General features: G+C 42.3%; 1 protein-coding gene across 1 annotated transcript in view; it reads right to left on the bottom strand.

Annotated features, from left to right (window-relative positions):
- Positions 1–27,355, bottom strand: part of SLC9A9 (solute carrier family 9 member A9) — a 646,928-nt gene that overhangs the window by 213,044 nt on the left and 406,529 nt on the right. Inside the window, exon 12 of the mRNA XM_043875249.1 lies at positions 419–572. Coding sequence (XP_043731184.1) covers positions 419–572 — 154 coding nt within the window. The remainder of the gene's footprint in view (positions 1–418; positions 573–27,355) is intronic.

Raw genomic sequence — 27,355 nt, forward strand, 5'->3', positions numbered from 1 at the left:
GAATTAAAAACAAAACTTCATTTTTTCCTTTGTATCACAGCCTTTTCTGTATAAATTGCATTTTATCACAAGTATCTTGAAGAGAAGACTGGTGTCTTACTCATTTTTGTCAACGTCATAGCATATCACATTGTACTCAATAAATCTGATTGAATGGAAGAACTCATAGATAAAGAGTCACTTCTAGGGACTGTAGACTGTGAACAGACATCATCCTGAGATTTCTAGAACTCTTGGTAAAGTCAGTTCTGTCGGTGATCAGTCATATTGTTTCACCTTGTCACTGAAGGTTGATTTGACCCCAGGGAAAGTTAAGGCACACACATGTCCCTGTACTCTTGGCCAGCCAGCAACACCTGAAACAGTACAGCACAATCATGCCTCATAATGATTTCCTTTGTTAAACAGTGTCACCCACCTGATCTGAAGCCAAGTCAGCATGGGAGTTGTTCCTCCTCCGAATATCCAGACTGTGAAGAACACGAGGAGCAGCGTGGTGGTAAACATCATTTGCTTTGGCTGAGATTCTGTGTTCCGAATAGCTAAGGCAAAGGCTATCGCTCCTCGCAGACCTTATAGGGAAACACCAGACGAAGGAAAGTAAACATCTATATAAGTGTCGTTCTCATTTCCCTGAATTTATCTTTACCATTTACTGACAAACACAACTTCTTTTTAGAATTAAACTTTCAATTTTGAGATAACTGTAGACTCACCTGTAGTTGTAAGAAATAATAGGGACTTACTGTGTGCCTGTTCCCCATTTCCTCCCCAAAGACAACGTCTTGCAAAACTTAAGTAACAACATTACAACCAGGATTTTGACACTGATATAGGCAAGATTCAGCACATTCCTAACACTGTAAAGATCCCTCATGTTACCCTTTATAAACATACCTGCTTTTCTCCCACAAACTTCTTCCTTAACATCTGGCAACCAGTAATCCATTCTCCTTTTCTATAATTTTGCCATTTCAAGAATGTTATATAAATGGAATTGTAAAGTAGGTAGCCTTTTGGAATTGGTTTTTTTCCACCCAGCCTAATTCCCTGGATACTCATCAGGGTTGTCAAATGTATCAATAGTTCGGTTCTTTTCATTCTTGAGTGGTAAGTATTTCCATGGTATGCAAGTTCCACAGTTTGTTTACCTGTTAAAGACTGTCTGGGTAGTTCCTGGTCTTGGCTGTTACAAAAAAGGCTGTTGTGTATGTGAACATAAGTTTTCAACTCTCTGAGATAAATTCCCAGGAGCAATCACTGAGTTATATGGTATTTGCATGTTTTTAAAAGAAACTGCCAAACTTTTCCAGAAGGGCACTACCATTTTACATTCCCATCAGCAATATATGTCTCCAGTTTCTCTGCATCCTTATCATCCTCTAGTGTTGTCTCTGTTTTAAATTTCAGTCATTCTGCTAGCTTATTGGGATGTAATTTCCATTTTCCTAGTGGAATTTAATATTTTATTCTTGTTTTTAATTTATTTTTAATTGGAGGATGGTTGCTTTACATTGTTGTGTTGGTTTCTGCCATATATCAACATAAGTCAGCCATACTTACAAGGAGTAAGCGTCTTTTAATTTCATGGCTACTTTCACCATCTGCAGTAATGTTGGAGCCCCCAAAAATAAAGTCAGCCACTGTTCCACTGTTTCCCCATCTATTTGCCATGAAGTGATGGGACTGGATGCCATGATCTTAGTTTTCTGAATGTTGAGCTTTAAGCCAACTTTTTCACTCTCCCCTTTCACATTCATCAAGAGGCTCTTTAGCTCTTCTTCACTTTCTGCCATAAGGATGTTTCTTTTTATGAATCATCTATTTGCAGTCAAGTCTATGATCTACTAGCTCAGCAGGTAAAGAATCCACCTGCAATGCAAGAGCCCCTGGTTTGATTCCTGGGGTGGGGAATAGGGATAGGCTGTTAAAAGACCCTTACTCCTTGGAAGGAAAGATATGACCAACCTAGACAGCATATTAAAAAGCAGAGACATTACTTCGCCAACAAAGGTCCATCTAGTCAAGGCTATTGTTTTTCCAGTAGTCATGTATGGATGTGAGAGTTGGACTATAAAGAAAGCTGAGTGCCGAAGAATTGATGCTTTTGAATTGTGGTGTTGGAGAAGACTCTTGAGAGTCCCTTGGACTGCAAGGAGATCCAACCAGCCCATCCTAAAGGAGATCAGTCCTGAGTGTTCATTGGTATTAAAGCTGAAACTCCAATACTTTGGCCACCTGATACAAAGAACTGACTCATTCCCTGATGCTGGGAAAGATTGAGGGTAGGAAGGGAAGGGGATGACAGAGGATGAGATGATTGGATGGCATCGCCGACTCAATGGACATGAGTTTGGGTAAACTCCGGGAGTTGGTGATGGACAGGGAGGCCTGGCGTGCTGTAGTCCATGGGGTCACAAAGAGTCGGACACAACTGAGTGACTGAACTGAACTGAACCCACTCCAGTATTCTTGTTCTTCCCTGGTGGCTCAGACAGTAAAGAATCCACCTGTAATGTGGGAGACCTGGGTTTGATCCCTGGGTTGGGAAGGTCCCCTGGAGGAGGGCATGACAATCCACTCCAGTATTCTTGCCTGGAGAATCCCATGGACAGAAGAGCCTGGCAGGCTGCAGTCCATGAGGTCGCAAAGACTCGGACATGACTGAGAACTAAGCACAGCGCTGAGAACTCTGTATTAGCTCTAGGTCTCAAAGATATTCCCCTGTTTTAAAATTTTTTCTAAAGTTATATGTCTTTACATTTCACATTTAGGTCTATGCTCATTTTAAGTTAATTTTGTCATAAGTGGTGAGTTTTAGGTTGAGAGTCTTCTTTTTTTTTCTTTTTCTTTTCTTGCCCATGGATGTTTAATTGCTCTATTGAATTGCTTTTGTACCTTTTCCAAAAATCAGTTGTTGGCTCAGTTCCTAGGTTCTCTATTTTGTTCCACTGATCTGTGTCTCTATTCCTATTCTGATGGCATACTATCATGATTATTGTAGGTATATGGTAGGACTTGATATCAGGTAGAGTGATTCTTAGTTTTCATTTTCAAAATTATTTTAAATACTCTACCATGCAATTAAAAAAATATTGTCTGTATTTACCAAAAAAAGTCTTTCTGGGCACACATAATTTTTGGAAAAATCAAATGTGTTAGACAACAAGGAAAACCAAGCTTATGGATCACTGAAAATGAGTAAATAATTAAATAACATTGAAGAATTCCTCCAGCCTGAGAATGTACTTTTACAAAGTCTGTAATCTGAACTGATGTATTAAAATCTGATTTTTTGCTTCATTCTTCCTCTTTAATAATAATATGCTAATTGAATTTTTATGAATCCATATTAAATATATTTGCAAGAAGAGGTTGAAGAAGATTAAATGTGAAAATTTCAAACCAAAATGGGATGATATAAAAACAGATGTAGACTATGAAGAAGAGTAAATAAAAGTACAAGTAGTAAAATAAAAAGGTTAAAATGGAAAATCTGTCTTGGTAACACACGGCTTATAAGAGATTTACAGGCTCTGTAATACCATGTAATAGGGCAAATAAACATTTATAATGACAACAAGTATAAGTCAAATGTAGTGATTTTGTTACTTCTATAGGAAGGCTTAAGTCACATACATAAAATTTTAATGGTCTATTTTTTAAAGTATTTATTGTACCATCTAGGTTTCTAAATTTCTAAATCTGTATTCATACATTAAAAGGCTTTTAGAAATTGGATACAGGATAGGATGAGGAAAACTGTAACTATCTTGGTTTTTATCCTTGGGTTCCCAACTTAACATAATACTCCTTTCTTATCTCCACGCTGAGTACATACAAGAGACAAGTGGCATAACACAAGATTCAGAGAATTAGACTAGAGAGACTTAATATATTTTGCCTGAAACAAGGAAGCCTCAGAAAGAGAGAGGAACATGCACTCTGATTGTAAAATTACCTTCAAGGAACAAAATGTAATGGAAGAAGAAAATTATTCTAAATCTCCATGTAGACAAGGAAATGGCCTGAAGATAAGGAAGATAACATTTGAAGTAGATATTAATAAAAAAAAAAGTTCTTATACATCAGAAATTCTGAACACTTATATGGCTATATTCAAGAAGAAAAGTTCCCCGTCAGAGATGCTCATGCATTTAGACCCAGCTGAGAAGAAGAGAGTGAGGATATTAATAACCCTTATTACTGGAGAATATTTCAATAATGTTCTCTCCGGGAAATACAAATGGTGTCATTAGGGAATGAGAACAGAAGGAAACAGTTTTGCAACAGCTTTCTATATCTGAGGAGAAAATTTATAGGTTAAGGTAAAGCTCCTAACAGTGTTTAATCAGAACAAGATTGGAGACGAAACCTGGTCTTTTCATTTTCTCTTTCTCTCAAGTTCCTATTGCCTGAAATGTCCACAATAACGCATTACCCTAAATGAAGTGGTGTGTGTTAGAAATATTAAGAGAGAATCTAAGTATTTGTTTTCATTTTATTGAATATTTGTGTATACATATGTGTGTTTTTGTTGGGTTTTTGTTCTATTTTGTTTTGTTTTTACTTTGAATTTTGTGATAAAGAAAAGATTAGAGACTGGAATAAAAGTTAAAACTTGCTATATCACACTTACTGTAAATGTTTCATGTTAGTTATCAAGGACAAGGAAGAACGTAATCATTTATCTTCCTAAAATTGCTATTTTAAACTAGCATAACTAGGCTCTTAAATATAAATTATCTATACCTGAGCAGTTCTTGATCTAAAAATATACTCAAAAATATATGTTATTCTGACTTCTAAAATATCTGTACTCTATACATAAAACTATATTTACAGGGGATGCAATGTAGAGATCTCATACAGAAAAAAAATGCAGCCACTGTCTTGTATTTACACTTGTGACATACTAAGAAACAACTCCAAGATGGCTCTATCACAGGTCTTCTCCATATAATGACCACCTAAAAGGTGTGTCACACTTTGTTGTGCACGTTGCAAACATGGCCTGTATCACATTTGAGATGGGGGCTTCCGCAGTGGCTCAGTGGTAAAGAAGCCACTTCTAATGCAGGAGATGCTGGTTGGATCTCCAGTTTGGGAAGATCCCCTGGAGAAGGAAATGGCAACCCACTCCAGTATTCTTGCCTGGGAAATCCCATGGACAGAGGAGCCTGGGCGGTTACAGTCCACGGGGTCACAAAAGAGTCAGACACAACTGAGTGACTAAACAACAACACGTGAGATGACTTGGTAGCATGGGAAGCCTGGAACTGAGAAAGGTGAGGTCACTAAGTGGATGAAGCGAAGCTCATCTAGAACGTTAGATGGGAAGGGCTGTCTACATCTCACTCATCCGCCAAAGTTACTGATCACACGTTTAGAGCCTAGACAATTAATTGTCAAATCAATGGTCACTCATCGCTTCATTCAATACACACATGTCTTAGTGTCTTGAGTCAATATGAGTCAAGTCACTCAGTCGTGTCTGACTCTTTGCGACCCGATGGACTGTAGCCTACCAGGCTCCTCCATCCATGGGATTTTCCAGTCAAGAGTACTGGAGTGGGTTGCCATTTCCTTCTCCAAGAATTATAATGGCGTCATGATAAAAATCACTTGTCCTGCAACGTGCAACTTACACAGTCTTTTTGTCTTGCCAAAGAAGCTTAGTTGAAAATTCACTTAGTACTTCTAGGAAAGCGAGATTAGGAGGTGGGTATGTTTGTCCTTTCTGATTTTGGTATTTAAAGGAAAATTCTATGCCATCCTTGTGGAGTGTGGCTTAGTCTGACATAATAAAATATCATGGTTTGGGTAGCTTCAACAATAGAAAATATTTGTCACAGTTGTGCAGACCAGGATGTCTACAATCAGGCTGCCAGCATGGCCAGGTTCTAGTGAGAGTTTTCTCTCTGGCTTGCAGAAGGCCACCTGCGTGCCACGCAAGAGCAAGCTCAGTGGTGGTGCTGTCTTTTCTTAGAAGGGTCTTACTTCCATCATAGGTGCTCTACCCTCATAACCTCATCTAATTGTCTCCCAAAGCCTCTGTCTCCAATCAGCATCATATTGGAAGTCAGGGCTTCAATTTATGAATTTGTATGTGCATGTGTGCTCAGCTGCTTCAGTTGTATCCAACTCTTTGCAACTCTATGGACTGTAGCCCACCACGCTCCTCTGTTCATGGGATTCTCCAGGCAAGAATACAGGAGTGGATTGCTAGGCCCTCCTCCAAGGGATCTTCCGGACCCAGGGATGAACCTGTGTCTCCAGTATCTCCTGCATTGGCAGTCAGGTTCTTTATCACTAGCGCCACCTGGGAAGGAGACACAATTCAGTCCATAGCAATATGCGTTGATTATCTGCTATGTGGAGGTTCTGGGCACACTTAACTTCTTCGTACAATGGATTTGGGAAACAGAGGACTTTAGGATTGAAATAAACTACTTAGGCTACTAGCAAAATACTAGAAATTAAAGATTAGTATTCACTTAGGCATTTCTTTTAGCAAAACACTGTTCACAAAGAACATATATCATTTTGCTTAGAAACCAGGAAATTCTGAACTCATTGTCAAAACCTGTTTTGTTTTGTTTTATGGGTACTTTGACTCTTTGGATTTACTTTTTTTTTCTCTTTGTTTTGGCCAACTAATTGACACAATTCCATACTTTTGGGAGTTGACAGTCTATCGTTTTGTTTTAGATGGGTTTACTGCTCAGAGACTTGACATATTTCACATACTCAGTTGGAAAGTTAGCATCATATTGGGAAATAAAAGAATACCTGCAATTAAATGTGGTTTCATTTAAAATTGGCCTCTAAGGGATTCTTATGTTAATTATGTTGATGTTCTATTCATAACAATAGAAGACTATTGAACCAAAGAATGCTTTCAGGCAAGGACCCCTGCTGCAGAAAATGTGCAGCTTCCTGTTTATCTTTAAACAGCAAAAGTGAAACTTGATCTATTATAAATTTGCAGTTGTGTTCTGAACAGGGTGAAGGTCATATACAGTTACATTTAAGTCACAAGAATACAAGTACCCCAAAAGCATTTGTACTGAAAGTGCAAGCAACAGTCTAAACCTAAATGTTTATTAAGCCGTCACTCTGTGCTACATGTTACCCAAGATACAGTGGGGGTATGCAATGATGAGGAAGCTTGGACTCCTGTATTCCAGGGCTCATGGTCCTACAAAAATGACTCTTTTTTTAACAGGTTAACTATGACAAAGTGTATCAGATGCATGCATGTATGCTCAGTCTTGTCCAACTCTTTGTGACCCTATGGGCTGTAGTCCACCAGGCTCCTCTATCCATGGAATTTTCCAGGCAAGAATACTGGAATGGGTTGTCATTTCCCCCTTCAGGGGATCTCCCTAACCCAGGATTGAACCCCCCATCTCTTGCATCTCCTGCATTGGCAGGCAGATACTTTACCAACTGCACCACCTGGAAAGCCCATCAGGTGTATGAAAAGTATGCTTTGCATGTATACCCTGATGAAGAAAAAGATAAAACTGCTAAACTGCATGAGGGCCCAAACTGTGGCATTGTCAACAAATGTTCAAGGTTTCAGACACTGAATTCAACGGTGGTGTAAAAGAGGTCTTTGCATACCTGATTTTCTATACTTGAATCATTTTTCTCCCATTCAAATTTTTTCTAGTTCTTTCTTCTGTAACTCTCACCCAAGTTTCACCTAATTCCCACTCATCTTCAGAGCTCAGTGGAGCCTCTGATTTCTCTATGAAGCCTCCTCTGAGGTCTGGGCCTGGATTAGGTTAACTGACATTCCTAGTACTAGCTGAGATTGGTCTAGGGGATTTATGACATTACACTGTAATTGGCTGGCTTTGTGTTTATCCAGACACTTACAGTAATGCCAAGCACAGAAAAGATTAGTGAATGGATGAATGTTCTGATTCTTCATGGTTTCAGATTACATGTGGAAAAGTGATTGATACCTCTTAGTTTAGTGGAGTGGTTGAGTTTCTGCAAGTTTGGCTTCTGCTATTTTACTATTAATTGACTCTTAAAGCCTCATATTGAGAGTCGAGAGACCTGGAATTTGTTCTCAGACTTGCCCCAACAAGTTGCATGATCCTAAGCAGATTGCCTTATCTGAATCTGTGTTGTCTCCTCACTAAATGGAGGTTTTAAGACTAGCTTATGGTCTTTAGTCAGGAGCACACATCACAATCAGCTGTGAAACTTAAACGTGTATGAGTCATTCATGCTACTGTCCTAACTCTAGAAATTTGTATCCAGCAGAGATGAGTCACCTGAAAGCAAAGACTCCTCTTCCTTCCCTCTGATTCACCTTGATCCAGGGCCCATCGCCTCACGTTCTGACTGTGCCCCTGACTGACACTCTGGTCTCTCAGCCTCACAGCCTTCCCTTTTTCTTCCTTCTAAATTATCAATGTCCCTCTAAACAATTTCCTCAAAATCTAACTTTATGAGGTGGTAATCTGATCCAGCAACCGTAAGTGGCTTCCTACAGTCCATAGAAACCCCTCAATCAGAAGTTCAACCCTTCTTTCCTTATCTGCCTTCTCTGAGATCTGAGTTCACTGAGACTCTGAGTTCACTGAGAGCTTTGCATACCAACAAGGTGGTCCTCTTTCTCCCCAGAAATAATTGTTATTCTTGCCTCTATGCCATGGGGCTTTCCAGGTGGCTTAGTGGTAAAGAATCCGCCTGCCAATGCAAGAGACGCAGAGGATGCAGGCTCATTCTTGGGTCAGGAAGATCCCCTGGAGAAGGAAACGACAACCCACTCCAGTATTCTTGCCTGGGAAATACCATGGTCAGAGGAGCCTGGTGTGCTAAAGTCCATGGGGTCGCAAAGAGTTGAGCATGACAGGGCAACTGAGCATGCACTATGCAATGATCCCACTGTTAAGCCTATAATTAACTTCTTTCTGCTTCTATGCCAACACCATGAAGTTTTTCTGGAATACTCCAGGCCATATTGCTCTCTCTTTCTTAGAAATCCTATAAAACATATTGTTCATGCCACTCATATTATTAAATGATAGTCTGAGATGAATCAGTAGTTTAATGTGATCTATTCTTTATTCTCAATTATTAATCTTTTTAAAGGTTGGGATTACAACTTCTTTACACAGCTTTATATCTCTCGTAGTATTCAAAACTTGAAACTCAGTGAATGCTTTTGAATTGAATGTTTGCAGTGGCTTTAAACCCTGGAGGTATGAGGTGGTGACATTCTTGTGCTTTTTCATTCATTTGGACTACAGGGGATAGCAGTAAGCAAGAGATAGTTTCTGCCTTAAAGGGGCTTCCAGATTAGTTTAAAAAAGAAGTAAAAAGTAATATGTGAAGAAAACAAAAGTAGGGTAAGAAGATAGAGGATGTGTTTATGTGAAGTGTGGGAGTTTTTAAGGTGATTAGGAAAGCCACTTTGGTTAGGTGACATTTGAGCTTAGACCCTAATGAGGGAGAAGCCATGAGTGCATCTGGAAGAAAACACTTCAGGCTCCCGGAACAATAGGTACAAAGGCCATGAGGCAAGGATGTGCCTGATATGTTCACATAGCAACAAAGGGGCTGGTGTGGCTGGAACAAGATGAATGGGGGGTGGGGGCAAGTTTGGGGGGGAGAGTGGAAGGAGATAACATCAAAGAGGTAACTGAGCCAGATCATGCTTGAACATCATGGCTTTTGAATTTTATTTTGAGATGGAGAACTTCAGGAAGGTTTTTGGCAGGGTAGTGATGTGATCTAGTCTATGCTCAAAATGATCCCTCTGGCTCTGCTATGAAAAACAAATCTTTAGATTGGAGGCAGGAGGTCAGTGAGAAGGCTGCTGCATAATTCATATGAGAAGTAAAAGTGGATCAGAACAGAATGGTAGCATCATAAGTGCTGGAATAATGTCAAAGGCTGACAATATTTGCTGATGAGTTCGACAAGGAGTATGAGAAGATGAGGGAACTCCAAGAACTTATGGCCTGAGCAATGGGACGAATTGAGGAAAATTCTGTGAGAAGAGCAGATTTGGGTGTCTAGGGGAGATTAAGGGGTATATTCCAGCCCTGCAAAATCCAAGATGCCTAGTAGTCATGTAAGTGCAGAAGTTGAGCGGGTGGTTGGATCTAAGAGTCTGGAGTTCAGGGGAAAGGTCTTTTTACTGGAGAGAATAAGAAGACAGGAGGAAAGCTTGGAGTTTGAAAAATGTGGGAAGATAAAGTTTATTTTAAGCCATGTTTTGTCTTGTTTCAAGGCCTCTGTGCTGCTCCTCCCACCTTGAGGGGTGCTCCTAGCTTTTCTCATCTCCACTTCCTACATTCCCCTCAGTTTCCCCTATGCCCTGGCTGCTCATCATCTCAGGCCTCAGAAAGGCTGTCATGATCCTGCCATCTAAGTGCCCTCCACTTTAATCCAGGTCTTTTTTTTTTTCTTTTTTGCCTGCCATTTATTACAATTACACCATCTGAATTTTTATGCCCACTCCAGTATTCTTGCCTGGAGCAACCCATGGACAGAGGATCTTGGCAGGCTACAGTCCATAGCGCCACAAAGAGTTAGATACGACTGAAGTGACTTATCATGCAAGCAAGCATTGGATAAATGCATGAGAGAATGGACAAGGGAAAGGTCATACTTTGCATCTGAAGCACAAGTGGAACCTAAATGAAAATGAGCAGTTGGGCAGGGATGCAAAAATGTCTGTGAGAAACTGACCCAGTCTTTAAAACAAATGTCCCTGAAATGAGTTATTTTGCTGCCTTTCTTTCCATTTGGGAAATTCTTTGCCATCCCTTTTTCCCCTTCACTTCAAGTACTGTGAAGGGATTGATTTCAAAGATTTAACACATTCTTATCAATAATCTGATAAATCAAACCATAGTTTGGATCTAAAATTGAATTATGCATTGCTTTTACTGTTGCTAAAGTCCCATGACCTTGCAAAGGGTAACTACTTTCAGCAAAAAATGTCAGTCTGGTTTCAAAATACATTTTTCCAAGATAGTACCACCTTGTAACACAGTCCCATTTTCAGTTCAACATTGTTTTATCACATGGAAGTGGAACCAACAGATTGTTTCAGTGAAAAAGCCTTCTGCATTCAAAAATAAATTGAGTTTTTCTGGAAACTAAGCCTGTGTCAGACAAGCAGAACCTTCTTTCCTTCATCTCTCTTCCTGAACTTGAAGCACTTCAACCTAAGGCCACTGAGGAATGCGATGTAACTTTAGTATATTTTTGCATAAAATGAAGTTTGCTTTTGGACACCTTAGGCAGCCAGGAAGGGTAATTGTCAGAAGGATTAGCTCTGTCACAGCTCTGAGTCTACATGCATAGATGCCTCTGGCTTTGGAAGCTTATTTTTATGTAAGAAAGGTGGATGTAGGAAACTGCGGAATTATCCTTGCCATTAGCTGAAAACTTCAACGGAGGGTTTCAAGAGAAAGGCTGACAGAGATCAGAAGAAAGTCCACATTCCTTGAGGAGTAGCACCCAACTTATGGCCAGGTTGTGTTCCAAGGATCAACTCATAAGTTTTCTGTTTGACCAGTGGTTCTCATATTGGGTGATTTTGTCCCTCAGAGAATATTTGGCAATATCTAGGGACATTTATGGTTTGTCCACAACTGGAAGGTGGGAGGCACTACTGTTAATTTAGTGGGTAGAGCCCAGGTGAAAAGTGAAAGTGTTAGTCACTCAATCATGTCTGACTCTTTGTGACCCCATGGATTTGCCAGGCTCCTCTGTCCAAGGGATTTCCCAGGCAAGAATACTGGAGTGTGTTGTCATTTCTTTTTCCAGGGGATATTCTTGACCCAGGGATTGAACCTGTGTCTCCTGCATTGCAGCTGGATTCTTTACCATCTGAGCCATCATGGAATTCCTGGGCAGAGCCCAAGGATGCTGCTAAATCTCCTACCATGTGTAAGACAGACCCCAGAAAAAGAAATAATCTGTCCCCAAACTCAACATACAAAAAACGAGGATCATGTCAGCCAGTCCCATCACTTCATGGCAAATAGATGGGGAAGCAATGGAAACATTGACAGATTTTATTTTCTTGGGCTTGGAAATCATTGCAGATGGTGATTGCAGCCACGAAATTAAACGATGCTTGCTCCTTGGAAGAAAAGCTATGACCAATCTAGACAGGATATTAAAAAGCAGAGACATTACTTTGCCAACAAAGATCCATCTACTCAAAGCTATGATTTTTCCAATAGTTACATATGGATGTGAGAGTTGGACCATAAAGAAGGATGAGCACTGAAGAATTGATGCTTTTGAATGGTGTTGTTGGAGAAGACTCTTGAGAGTCTCTTGGATTGCAAGGAGATCAAACTAGTCAATCCTAAAGGAAATCAATTCTGAATATTCATTAGAAGTACTGATGCTAAAGCTGAATCTCTAATACTTTGGCTACCTGATGCAAAGAGCTGACTCATTGGAAAAGACCTGGGAAAGATTGAAGGCAGAAGAAGAAGGGGATGACAGAAGATGAGATGGTTAGATGGCATCACTGACTCAAGACATGAGTTTGAGCAAGGTCTGAGAGATGGTTATGGACAGGGAAGCCTGGTGTGTTGCAGTCCATGGGGTTGCAAAGAGTCGGACATGACTGAGCAACTGAACAACAAAATGTCAATAGTTGCTAGGTTTAAGAAGTCCTAGTTTAGACACTGGATTTTTTCTCATAGGACCAAAGCTAAAAATGTTGATCTTAGTCCTACTGCAAAAGGCTGTTTTGGCAAATACAGCTATCTGTCCACTGGTACCTATAGTATTCAGGTAGGTATGTATGTATCCATGCATGTCTACTGGTATCCATTGTATGCTGCTCTAACTGCATAAACTACATTTGCTAGCATCTCTTGCAGCTAGGAATAGCTATAAAACTGGTTCTCACCAGAGAAATGAGACCAGAGGTGAGGCATCTCATTTCTGGGCCAAGGCTTTTAAGAAACAGCTGTTCCTACCCTGGTCTCTCTTTCCCTTTCCACCAGCCAGTTATAAGTTATGATAAGGCCCTATAGCAGTGTTTCCCAAACTTTAAGTACACCAGAATTACCTAGAGGACCTGTTCAATCTGAGATTGCAGGGCTCAACACCTAGAGTGTTTTATTCAGGGGGTTTGTGGTAGGGCCCGAGGATCTGCAGGTCTAACAAGTTTCTGGGTGTTGCTGATATTGCTGGCCCAGGTACTACATTTTTAGAACCCTTGTCTTAGGGGATTATGATGCCACAAGATGCAAGGAGCTTGGTAACATCTGAATCACCATCTGAAGGAGAGGTATCCATCCCCAACCCCTATGTTAATATTGTGGGGAACTTCTCAAAAGAAGGCAGAGGCTACACTAAAACAAGCCTTAACTCAAGCACCTGCCTTGAGGTTGCCATACACAGAAAAAGCATTCCCACTTTATGTCCATGAAAAAGAAGGAATAGCCTTGGGAGTGTTAACTCAAATGTTGGGACCTGAGTCCCTCTCTGTAGCTTACTTATCCAAGAGGCTTGACCCAACTGCCTGAGGCTGGCCTCCCTGCCTTTGAAATCTTGCAGCTATTGCAATCCTGGTAGAAGATGCTTTAAAACCCTCTTTGGGGGGCAAACTAACTATTTTTACCATCCACCAAGCGAAACAACTCCTAAATGGGAGAGGTCATTTATGGATGTCCAATCAAAGGATCCTCAGATATCAAGTAATGCTGATGGAAAATCCAGGCCTCACTATATCCCCCTGTGAGGTTCTTAACCCAGCCACCCTCCTGCCTACCCCCGAGGGCTCTCTCCCCTTTCACTCTTGCCTAGAAACCTTGGACCATTGAGCAAAACCCCGAGAGGGATTGTCAGAAGATCCTCTGACCAATCCTGAGGAAATCTGATACACTGATGGAAGCAGCTTCGTCTTGGATGGAAAAAGAAGAGCTGGATATGAAGTAGTCTCCAATTTTGAGACCAAAGAGGCTAAACCTTTGCCACCAGGTACTTCAGTCCAGTTAGCTGAGCTCATAGCCCTGACTAGAGCTTTAGAGCTGGGAAAAGGAAAAAGAGTAGTCATTTACACTGACTCCAAGTATGCCTTTCTGGTGCTACATGCATATGTTGCTATTTAGAAAGAAAGAGGCCACTGGACCACCCAAGGGTCCCCAATCAAATATGGAAATCAAATCCTTAGGCTCTTGGAGGCAGTCCATCTGCCCACTGAGGTTTCAGTCTTCCATTGTAAAAGACACCAAAAAGGGAGCACGGAAGTGGCACGAGGGAACCAAGCAGCTGATCAGGCAGCTAAGAGAGCAGCATTACAGAACAATGACCTAATAGGGGTTGCCTATTAGGTCATTAGTTTCACAGACTAATTTGCCAGAAACTCCTTCATATACTGAAGGTGAGACTCTTAAAGCTAAGAGTAAGGGCTTTCAAGAAGATGGTATGGGGTGGTTCCAAAAGGAGGGACTCCTTTTTCTGCCTGGGAACCTCCAATGGAAGTTGGTTAACTCTTTACATGCCACTACTCATTTAGAGGAGAAAGCCCTCCAAAGATTACTAGAAAGGTCCTTCAGAGGAACAGGCCTCCAAATGACTAAAGGGCAAGTGGTCTCCTCTTATCCCACTTGCCAATTAAACAACCCCCAAGGGGCTTGAAGACTCCAGCTGGCCCAGCCTGTCCAATGACATGGGACTGCCAGGAGAGGATTGGCAGATGGACTTCACCCAGATGCCAGTTTCTCCAGGGTATAAACACCTATTAGTCATGATAGATACATTCACAGGATGGACTGAAGGCTTTCCCACCTGGACTTAAGGCTGGGGAGGTGGTAAAAAAAATTGCTCCATGAAATCATTCGGAGATTTGGTCTACCCAGGTCATTACAAAGTGACAATGGGACATCATTTATTCTAAGATCACCCAAGGGGTCTCTAAAGCATTGGGCATTACTTATTATCTCCATTGTGCCTGGAGACCTCAGTCTTCAGAAAAAGTAGAAAGACCCAACCAATTCTTAAAATCAGTGATAAAAGAGATAACCTAGGAGACTTCCCTGCGATGGAAGGAGGTTTTACCAATAGCTCTCCTCCACACCCGTATTGCCCCTAAGGAACAGGTTGGTCTTAGTCCTTATGAGATGCTATATGGGAGACCTTTTGTTTATGTCAATGACCTCTTCCTAGATCCAGAGGCTCAGACCCTCTTGTCCTATACCATGGCTGTTGGACAATTCCAACAGGATATATGCTTGTGGGGTGTCAACCAGGACCCAAAAGATTCTAAAGCATCACCACTATATGCTCCAGGAACTCAAGTCCTAATTAAAGATGGAAGGATGGGCCCCCAAAGGCACAACTACAGCCCACATGGAAGGGCCCCTACCCTGTAATACTTTCTACGCCCACAGCAGTCAAGGTACAAGGACATGACTCCTGGATTCAGTACTCACAAGTCAAGCTTTGGAAAAAAACAGAAGAGGACATTCAATATACCTGTGAGCCCCTGGGAAATCTCAGATACCTATTCAGAACTACAAATGAGTGCCATTCTAATGAACATCCCCAAAATTAAGTTTCTGGGATAAGATTTCTCAGGACAGCTCTGAAGAGCCAACACAGCTTGGCAGGGGTTGTACTCCAAAACAGGCAGGAGATAGATCTTCTGATCCCTGAACAAAGAGGGACTTGAGCCATCTTGAATGAGATGTGTTGTTTCTGGGTAAATACGTTCAGCTAAGTTAAAGAAAGTCTCACAGTCCTCAAGAAAAATACTCAGACCCCACAGGATCTCAAAGAATGAGCTGGAGAGTTCTCCAGGTGGCTACAATCTCTCTTTGGGGATCCTCCTGGAAATGGGAAGTTTGGAGTTGGCTAATGTCTCTATCATCACCAAATTGATGCTGTTTGTGATTGCTCCATGTATTATCAATTGTCTAACCCATTTTGTGTCTAACCAGGTCAACAAGCTACAACATGCAGTGTCAGTTCAACAAGGATATATAAAACTACAGTCGACCACAGAAAATAACACTCACCCTTAGATGGACACTGCTATGAGGACTCCGAGGCCTTAGACCAGCAAGAGGGGGAAGTCCAACGCCCCTCGCTGTCCCAGTTCAGCATGAAGTAGCCAGAAAGACCTTGACACCCCTATTCCCAAAGAATTGGGCCTCCCATCTCTTGAGGGGGGAATGTTAGGTAGTTAGAATAGGAAAAAGGAGTTCAGAATGGTGGTGGCTAAAAGGAAGGGAAGGGAAGAGCCCACAAAAATAGAACAAGGAAGGTCCAAGGACTGGAGTGGGGACCTCAGGTAAAACAAACAGTACCCCTGGCTAGCCCAATTTACATAGGGCAGGCCCAGGGGGAGGAGAAAAAACATATTAAAAGAGGAGACTAAATTGGGCTGCGGGCCTCTCTTCTCTTTGCATCTTTGGGTAGGCATGCCCTTATGCCTTGAGGATGCATTTTCCTTTACTTTCTAAATAAAATTGAGCTGTAACACAGAGCTGTAACACTCGTCCATCGGAGAGCTGTAACACTGGTCTGTTGCTTCAAATTTTTGTTGTGATGAGACAGCACCAAGGAAATTACATTATCCCCCAGCAATATCAACCCTGATCTTTGACTTGAATGAGAGAGGATTTACTGCAATGGTTCAAGAACTGAATTTGGAGTCTGTGTGCTCCCACAGCTTAGCCTACCAGAGGATTCTCTATATCTGCTTACCCCATGTCTCTCTCCCTTATATGTCCCTGCAGAATCACGGGTATTTTCTTAACAGATGAGGGAATATAGACTAGGAGAGACGGAGAGGCCAAGGTTACATAGTAAATGGTATGACTAGTTATTCAATCTGTGTTTCATTCTCCTGACTGAGTATGTAACCCCTAACAAAGATGAAAAATCATGATTATCTTAAGAACTTGAAGTTTTAGGAAAGATGTGAAGAAGAAAATTGCCTTCCCCTTTCCTAGGCAGAAGATCAACCTGAGGCAACATTTTGAAAAAGATATTTGCCTTGTGCTCTCCCTCCCCAATTCCTTCTGTGCCTTCTGTCTCAGTCTTTGTCTCCGTTTCCCCACATCACTGCCATTGTGTTGCCTCCTGAGCCCAAGCCGCCGTATTCTAACATGATAGGTTTCTGACTCTCCAGTCAAAACCCTCATTTCCCATGCAGCCAAAACGAGCTTCCTGCCAGGAAGAAAACGACTGGAAGGAAGAAATCTGCTGGGGAAGGAAAGGACACAGTTCTGAAGGGCTTGCTTTTTGAGATAGTTGTTAACATGTGCGCTTTCATGTTTACTTGCGGAATTGAAAACAGCTCCCTTAAGGTCCAGTGACAGTCTTCAAGCACTGAGGGAACAGCTGGTGAGTGGGACTGAGGCTCCTGTAAAGGGTGGCCGAGGCGCTGTCCACAGACAGGGCACCTGCCCCATGTCTCCCTCTGCTCTCTCATGTGACCACAGGGCTTTAAAAGTTCCCAGTATTTTGGAAGAGGGTCTGTGGGAGGCCTGGCAGTGGGTCTGGAACCCATCCCTATTCACAGAGGTTTGGTCTGTCTGTCAAGAACTTGGGTGCCCGAACGGCATTTGAATGTCCCCAGTATATCAGAGCAAACGTTGAAAATTCCTAATTAACATAATGGCGCTATTGGAAATTTAGCACAAGGCATTTTCAAATGTAACTGCTTCTTGCTCATTTGCACATATAACTTACTCGAGTCAATCTTATTGACTTCTTCTGAACTCTATCCACAGAACCTGAGGGCAGAATTAGAGGGATTTATGCATGGCACAGACAGACTTATTTTTTGAGCTTGCTTTGTGTGCATCGATAGTTTTCTAAGGTTATGTCAACCTAATGCCAGAAACAAGCAAGCAGTTAGGAAGCAGATTCAGGCAGAAAACAGGGAAAAACAATGTAGTCTATTTTTTTTTTTCCTCAGTAGACAGTTGCACTTGATTAAAACTATCAGTCAGATTTTTGTGATACCTGTGACATGCCTGAAAAACTGAAATGCACACAGAAGTTTCCCAAATTAAATAAGATTATTTATTTTTCTGTATCTTTCTAAGACATTGTCTTGAGATATAGGGAGAGGTGACAAGCATTCTGGGTTGTCCCCTTTCATTACTCAGCATCTCTCAGGGGCTGGCATGCTCTTTTTGGCTTACTTTATATATAGCGTGGTCAGGTAATCTGCAAGCTCTTGTCACTTTTTCACAGTCAATAAATGTTTAAGTGGATAGTGATGTTTTGTATGTGTCAACTTGTCCCAATTCAGCTCATTTCAGTTGTTCAGTCATGTCCGACTCTTTGCGACCCCATGGACTGCAACACACCAGGCTTTCCTGTCCATCACCAACTCCGGGAGTTTACTGAAACTCATGTCCATCTAGTTGGTGATGTCATCCAACCATCTCAACCTCTGTTGTCCCCTTCTCCTCCCACCGTCAATCTTTCCCAGCATCAAGGTCTTTTCAAATGAGTCAGTTCTTAGCATTAGGTGGCCAAAGTATTGGAGTTTCAGCTTCAGCATCAGTCCTTCCAATGAACACCCAGGACTGATCTCCTTTAGGATGGACTGGTTGGATTTCCTTGCAGTCCAAGGGACTCTCAAGAGTCTTCTCCAACACCACTGTTCAGAAGCATTAATTATTTGGTGCTCAGCTTTCTTTCTAGTCCAACTCTCACATCCATACATGACTACCGGAAAAACCATAGCCTTGACTAGACAGATCTTTGTTGGCAAAGTAATGTCTTTGCTTTTTAATATGCTGTCTAGGTTGGTCATAGCTTTTCTTCCAGAGAGCAAGTGTCTTTTAATTTCATGGCTGCAGTCACCATCTGCAGTCATTTCGGAGCCCAAGAAAATAAAGTCTCTCACTGTTTCCATTGTTTTCCCATCTATTTGCCATGAAGTAATGGGACTGGATGCCATGATCTTAGCTTTCTGAATGTTGAGTTTTAAGCCAACTTTTTCACGTTCTTCTTTCACTTTCATCAAGAGGCTCTTTAGGTCTTCTTCACTTTCTGCCATAAGGGTGGTGTCATCTGCCATAAAGGTGACAGATTTTGCCATAAGGGTGGTGTTCCAGAGAGGGTTACAATACATTTTCCTCACAAAAACTGTTACTTTGAGTTTCACTCTGAGTTTATAACGTTTCATGTCTTAGTGCCAGGAGTAAGTTGCTGCTGGAACTAAAAGCAGAAGACCAGCAATTGTCCTTAAATGAAGGGGTCGGGGGTTCTTGCCATCCATGGGTATGTCAGTAGCACTAGCACAGGTAGGTCCTCAGTAGTGATCTGATAGTTATACCTTCTTAGGAATAAAAACCTTCATCTCTGATAGAAGGTTTTTCCGAGAACAGTTGTGGGTTTATATGAATCATGTCTCTATGAAGCACTAATGGCTATCTTTTTCTGTGGTGGTTAAACAAAGTGGTGAAAATTCCCAATTGTTGAATGTTTCCTAAGTAGCCATCCCTGTGCCAGGCATTTTATATACATTTTCTAGTTTGGTTTTCAACACGGACCAACTATGGTAAACACCATTTTACAGCAAAGAGAGCTGAGGTTTGGAAAGGGTTAACCACACTGCTCAAGTGATTTTACCAAAACGGTAGTTCCTATTTATGCCCTTGGGATTCTCTAGGCAAGAATACTGGAGTGGGTTGCCATTCCCTTCTCCCTTATAAAATATGATGGTCTGCCAAATAAAAGAATCTAATCTTCTGCTTAAAAATGCAGTGGCTCATAACTTTTATTCTAAATTTATTTGGGAACTAAGTGAAGAATATGCTATTTTGACCTAATAATAGGAGAAAACTATGGGACTGGTTGTAGTTTGAAGCTAGTTCTCAGATGTTCTCAATTCACCATATTCACACTTATTTTCAGCATTTGAAACTGTATGAGGAATTAATGGAGAGCTTCCTTGGTGGCTCAGTAGTAAAGGACTCACTTGCCAATGGAGGAGATATAAGAGAGTTGGGTTTAATTCCTGGGTTGGGAAGATCCCTTGGAGAAGGAAATGGCAACCCACTCCTGTAGTCTTTCCTGGAGAATTCCATGGACAGAGGAGCCTGGAGGGCTACAATCCATAGGGTTGCAAAGAGCTGGGCATGACTTAGCAACTGAGCATGCACGTGGACTTAATGGAATATTCAGTTCATATGGGCCTACTGTTTTGTCTACTTTGTCACAGCAATGTGGCATGTGGCTATTCATTATTTAAGATGACTTTTTCTATGACTGCATGATACACTGGTTAGAACATTTTCATGACTCATTTCTTCCTATTTGAAGACCTCAGAAGACCTTCTCCACTTACCCACTTGCCCACTCATGCCCGCCCCAGCCCTCAGTGAGAGACCTGGGGACTTGGCGTGGTTCATCTTATCTAGTGGAGAAAACAAACATCCTGAGCGTGTGCCCGGTGAGCTGGTTAGTGGCCTTGTAGTGGTAAGGAAGAGGCAGTGGCCTAATTAATTGCACAAGGTATACCGAGAGCTGGAAGGAGACATAGCTCGGAAATGGGAGGGGACACTGGACTCTAGGGGAGGGGGCTTTGAAGAGGAAGCCTTGGCAAGGAATGTTTGACACCATGATGATGTCATCCAGGTTGTCTCTCTCTGGAAGAATGTAAAAGGAAGAGACAAGAAGAGAAAAAGTCCTGCTGGAAATTCCCAGGCAGTCTGGTGCTTAGCACTCCATGCTTTCACTGTCCGGATCTGGTTTGATCCCTGGTTGGGGAACTAAGATCTTGTGTGCTTTGCAGTGCACCTCCCCTACCCTTCAAAAAACAACACTAAAAACAGAGTCCTGTTGCTTAGAGAAGACTCAGGTTCTCAGACAACCCTTGTATATACGTTTACAGAAATCTTTTTTTTTTCCCCTAAGCTGAAGCTAAGCCTGAGTCTTCATTCAAATCACTTGGCTCATATAAAAATCTTAGGGTTTTAAATGAGATCTAAAGTTTTTAATTGGAAACCAAAAACATCCCCCCAATACAAAGTAAGTGAAGTTTGAAAAACAGTCTCATATAAGAGCACTACTTACAAGGAAGTGTTAACAATGTACTATTATGAGGACTCAGTGTTTTTCTAGGTGAAAAATACTTTCATTTAAAAAACAGAAGATTTTATTTATGGATCTCTTTCCTTAAGTGTATTGTTGCTTGGCTTGCACCTGTAGGATTGGCCAAACCTGGTCTGAGAGCTGCCTATGGGGCAATTTTGGATTCCAAAGTTCCCAGGCTGGTAGAACAGGAGTGGAGAGTCCTTAAGTGGCATTTTAGTGAAGTATACCATATAAGTTGTGTAGACACTGTTGTGTAGACACTGCAAGAAGATCTGACTGATCCATTCTAAAGGAAATCAGTTCTGAATATTCATTGGAAGGACTGATGCTGAAGCTGAAACTCCAAAACTTTGGCCACCTGATGTAAAGAACTGACTGATTGGAAAAGACCCTGATGCTGGGAAAGATTGACAGTGGGAGGAGAAGGGGATGATAGAAGATGAGATGGTTGGATGGTATCACTGACTCTTGGACATGAGTTTGAGTAAACTCTGGGAGTTGGTGATGGGCAGGGAAGCCTGGCATACTGCAGTCCAGGGGCTCGCAATGAGTCGAACATGATTGAGTGACTGAATTGACTGACTGACTGAGACACTGTTTTAAATTTTTCATCCATTTGCCTATTTATCTGTCACTTATTTGTAGAAGGCTACTCAGGTTCAAGTAGTGGGCTGGGTGCTGAGTGTACAGAGTGAACCCAATAGGTAAGCATTCAGCCTCACAAAGCTCCCTGTCTAGAGGAGCACAGAGTCAGGTGAACCAAAAATCATGGTAGAATGAGATAAGTACTAGGGGAGAAGAAGTGTTGGGTGTTATGGAAACAGAGGTGAGGGACATCAACCCAGACAACTGGGAAAGGAGTACGTCAAGGCTGCATATTGTCACCATGCTTATTTAACTTATATGCAGAGTACATCATGCAAAATGCCAGGCTGGATGAAGCACAAGCTGGAATCAAGATTTCCAGGAGAAATATCAACAACCTCAGATATGCAGATGACATTACCCTTATGGCAGAAAGTGAAGAGGATCTAAAGAGCCTCTTGATAAAGGTGAAAGAGGAGAGTGAAAGAGCTGGCTTAAAAAATTCAACACTCAAAAAACTAAGATCATGGCATCTGGTCCCATCACTTCATGGCAAATAGATGGGGAAACAATGGAAACAGTGAGAGGCTTTATTTTCTTGGTCTCCAAAATCACTGCAGATGCTGACTGCAGCCATGAAATTAAAAGACGCATGCTCCTTGGAAGAAAAGCTGTAACAAACCTAGACAGCATATTAAAAAGTAGAGACATCACTTTCCCAACAAAGGTCCATCTAGTCAAAGCTATGGTTTTTCCAGTAGTCATGTATGGACGTGAGAGTTGGACCATAAAAAAGGCTGAGTGTTGAAGAACTGATGCTTGTGAACTGTGGAACTGGAAAAGACTCGAGTGTCCCTTGGACTGTAAGGAGATCAAACCTGTCAATCCTAAAGGAAATCAATCCTGAATAATCATTGGAAGGACTGATGCTGGAGCTGGAACTCCAATACTTTGGCCACCCAAGGCAAAGAGCTGACTCATTGGAAAAGACCCTGATGATGGGAAAGATTGAAGGCAGGAGGAGAAGGGGACAACAGAGGACGAGATGGTTGGATGGCATCACTGACTCAATGGACATGAGTTTGAGCAAGCTCTGGGAGATGGTAGTGAAAGATAGGGAAGCCCAGCATGCTGTAGTCCATGGGGTTGCAGAGTCAGATGTGACTGAGTGACTGAACAACAAGAGTTTTCCTACAGGAAGTGATGTCTAAGCTAAAATGTGAAGGAAAAAACCAATTAATGAGTAAAAGAGTGAAGTTGGTGGGTGTGGAAAGGGGTCAGGGCAGACCAAGAACCTGAGTAAAGGGTGGGGGTTGGGGTTCGGGGGGTGGAGGTGGGAAAGATCTCTGCATGTTTGAGTAACTGGAGGAAATTTGGTAACTGGGTAAACACTGCTCTGCTGATAAGACTGGCAAATGGAAAAAAAGAAGCAAAGACTGGCATCACAGAAGGGTCTAAAGCAAAAGTGAATAAGGTCGGGGGGAATGGATTGAAGAGAGAGGTTCAGAATAGAAACCATGCACTGGGATTATGTTCTGGGATGTGCTTCTCAGACTTTCACATGCACAGAAATTGCCTGGGGATCTTGTCAGAAGGCAGACTTGGAATCAGCATTTCTAAAGAGATCCCCAGTGATGTCATAGCTGCTGGTCCCAGGATCACAGCTTTAGGTTCAAAGGATCAAGAAAGCCTGGAAGTGTTCTTTTTACATGATGGCTGGTAATTGTGTGGGACAGGCTGGTGGCTTAATATGGTTCTACTTATTTAGGTGGTCATAGAGAGTCCTGTTACTAGGTACTGCTGAAACAATAACCTAGACTCTTCACTTTCATGAATTCTACTTACATATTTTTTCCTTCCTGTAACTGAATGGCAACAAGGGAAGGCCATTTTGCGGTCAAAGTCTCAGACTGGCTCTGACCACAGCCTGATCAGTAGGTCACCAAAAAGACACTGAGAAATGTGCTCACCTACACATCGGCAGAGGTTCTTAAGCTGTTCTATAGAACACTGGGGTTCTATACAGAGCACAGTGTTTCCCAAAACTCGAGTAGTAATGGCGATCTTTTCACTAGTAAGGGGGGAAGATAAATGCTAATGGGAAATTTTTCTTAATTTGAAGTTTTTCTTCCATGCCTTCCCCTTAGTTCTTTAGTGCCAGCAGCTATTTGGATGCTAATGAGTGCTGGTGGGCAACCAAATGAGCAACAAACATTAGCAGCAAAGCTGGGCCACAGTTGGGGCTGTTGTCTTTATGGTTATGTAAACTCATGGATGAGGTTCTATGTTATATCCATATACTGTGATCACATTTTCCTGGTTAAAACCCTTCTGAGTTCATGGGATAGGACACATCAGGGTTACAGAGTCTCTTCAAAGTGCAATAGAAATGGATAAATTGGCGAATCATGTCCTCTGACACTGCTGGGCTCTTTCGACCTGCCCGGGTGACTCCGGGCCTCCCTTCTGTCCAGCTCAGCACAGCAACTCTGCATGAGCCTCCACAACCCAGTAGCCTACAGTTCCTGGTGGTTACAGTGGTTTCAGGAAGGCTGCCAGGGCTCAATTGGGCTTGGTATTTCCCTGCCTTCTAGCAATTCTTGGCTCTTATTTAGTTTTAAATTAAATAAAAATTGCAGCACATGGATTTGAATTAAAACAAGAGGCCTGATCTTTGTAATATGCACCATATCAATAGGAAAGCTAATTTGTGCAAAGCACATCTCCTCCTTTAATTTAAACCACAGAGGTCTGCCTCTTCGGTTTCAAGGGAACTGAGTGCTGGGTGGGGCCGCCCACTCCAAGCATTAACTGGGGCTGTGCTGAGCGTGACAGGAACAGTTTCGGGGAGGGGGGGCAGGATGCTGAGCAGGCCTCTTAAGCCCTTTGTGCTGGGTGTCACATGATACAACAGAGCAGCGACGGACTCCTGGCCTTGAATTTAAAGAAGGTCTTAAAATGTCTCAGGGTAGACTTCCCCAGTCGACTCTGAGCTGCAACCTAGCTACCAAAAAACCCCCAGAATTTGCATTATTAAAAGCTTCTCAAGACTGAGGAAGCAAAGAGAACACACTCCTCCTGACCTTGAGACCAGTCCTCATTTTCAGGTTCCAAGGCTGCGCGTGTGTGGACTCCGAGTCTATACAAGACAAACGGGGTAGGGACTGGGCTTCCCAGGTGGCTCCGTGGTAAAGAATCTGCCTGCCAGTGCAGGAGACTTGAGAGACACGAGTTCAATCCCTGGGTCGGGAAGATCCCCTGGAGGAGGAAATGGCAACCCACTCCAGTATTCTTGCCTGGAGAATCCCATGGACAGAGGAGCCTGGTGGGCTATAGCCCACAGCGTCGCCAAGAACTGGACACGACTTAGCACAGGGCCTGTGCTAGGTGAGAAATTCAGCCTGGGCGCTGCCAGTGGCTTTGCTCACTTTAACTGGCTCTAGAAGCCAAAGGTGGAGGATTGAGGGGAGAGGGCAGAGGGTGGTGGAGTGGCAGTACGGTCATCATCCGGAACAATGTGAGGTGTCCCCCAAAACACTGCTGAACCCCCACCAGCTACGAAGCTCCATGCCTTCAGCGCTCACTGCAGGCCTTGCGTGCTCCCCGCCAGGAGGTAAGCAATGAGCCCGCGATCCCTCTGCAAACTCTCATCTTCAGGTGTCTCCAGAATGGAGATAGGAGCTGATTCAGCTTTATGGGGCCTGAAACTTGTACACTGGGGATCCTCTTTAAGAAAAATGAGACAGAAATATCTTTAACAGATGTTATGTACCATCAGAACACACTGATAGGGCTCATCCCAGGGTCTTGGAACAGGGACCTGAGGAGCTTCAAACTGAAGCTTCTTTAACTTTACAAGTGAATCCACTTCTACTTCTTTTTTTTCTTTTCTTTTTTTTTTTTTTTTTATTAGTTGGAGGCTAATTACTTCACAACATTTCAGTGGGTTTTGTCATACATTGATATGAATCAGCCATAGATTTACACGTATTCCCCATCCTGATCCCCCCTCCCGCCTCCCTCTCCACTCGATTCCTCTGGGAATCCACTTCTACTTCTAAAGCATCACCAGCCCTCTTCCCGCCCAGTGCCAAAAAGTCATGTACAAGGGGAGAGTAAAGACGATGGAGGAAAAGGCTTTGTCACATAGTAGGTGTCATTGACTAAGACAGAAATTCTGGCTCTTATTTGATTGGCCTTTGAACCATCTGTGCTGCAAGGGCTTAGTGAACCTTGGCCCAAAGTCAAGTTCTCTCTCTGAAACTGCAAGCTGCCTTAAGGGCAGGGTGTGCAGCTTGGTCTCCATTCATTCGAACACTTACCTTAGGGAGCCTGTAAGGAAACGTCTGTGGAATGCGTGGCTGGGTGATGACAGAGGGACTGTGTAAGTAAATTCACACTCCCTGGGTTGGGGAGATCCCCTGGAGAAGGAAATGGCAACCCACTCCAGTATTCTTGCCTGGAGAATCCCATGGATGGAGGAACCTGGTAGACGATGGTCCATGGGCTTGCAAACAGTCGGACACAACTGAGTGACTTCACTTTCACTTTCACCCATTTTAGATAGAGCATCATTGTCATTTACTTTCTTCTAAGGACTCTGAAAAATGTTTTGAGCTGTGTAAAGAGAAGCTCCATCTTCATTTCTCAGTGAGGCAAGGACAACTAGGTCCCACCCGCGAGCTTCAAAGTTTCCTTCTCACTGGATGATCAAAACCCCTCTGGACATAATTAAGAACATTAAACTACATTATAATGCAAATATCCTTTTAGGGGGTCAGTCGTTTTTTCTGATTTCAGCAGTTGTGGTGTCCACATACCCAGAAAAACTAGACTGTGTGTTATTTGATCTGCTTTTTAACCTCCTCCTCTGGCTTACATTACCTTAAGTTTACTTTTTAAATTCTTTATTTCCCGGCAAATACATTGAAAACTTTAGGTCCTGAGTGAGGTGTGGAATATGAGGTATGGAATATCAGGATTCATGCAGAAAATCAAAGCCTAGTCTGGAGCATTCTCTTTTGAAGAAAACTATTACCCTCCACATGGTGAACTCCCTTGACCCTTCCTACATTCTGATGGGGATCAGTGGGTGCAATATAGAACTGAGACTATGACTGGGGGAAGGGTGTCGCCACATGTGCGGCTTACTGTGAACTGGATGCTGGAGTTTGCCTGGGCTAGAAAGGGCACAGCTTTGATTTAACTTCTGTTCTCATGACCTTGAGGGTAAATCTGAAGTCCTGTCAAGGCAGATGTGAAGGGTATAAACTCAAAGTCCAGAGGCCCAGGTTTAAGTCTCGATTTCATCTCTTAACTAGTTGCCAGGTTGTGAGCAAGATACTCCAAAGTTCTCCATGTCTTTCTTTCCTTCTCTTTTTTAATCCACAGAAAGAGACCAATAATGCCTAGCCTATCTTTCCCTGGAGATGAGTCTCAAAACATTACCCACAAAAGGTCTTAGAAAGGTACAGAGTGATTTTAGAGTTGACCATCTATGATCCAATTACATAACCATGTAACATAGCAATTTCCTCATTTTAAAGCTAAGAAGACAGCTTTTTAGTGGAAAAGTCAGTGTTCTTAATAATAGGAACTGGCGGATGGGTATTCCCCTAATTAAACTATTAATGCCAATCCCATTAATGTGATGGAGTTATAGTTTTCCTTCTAGAGGATGAAGGTGTTTTAGAAT

Source organism: Cervus elaphus, chromosome 19, assembly GCF_910594005.1.
Source record: "Cervus elaphus chromosome 19, mCerEla1.1, whole genome shotgun sequence".
Lineage (NCBI taxonomy): Eukaryota > Metazoa > Chordata > Mammalia > Artiodactyla > Cervidae > Cervus > Cervus elaphus.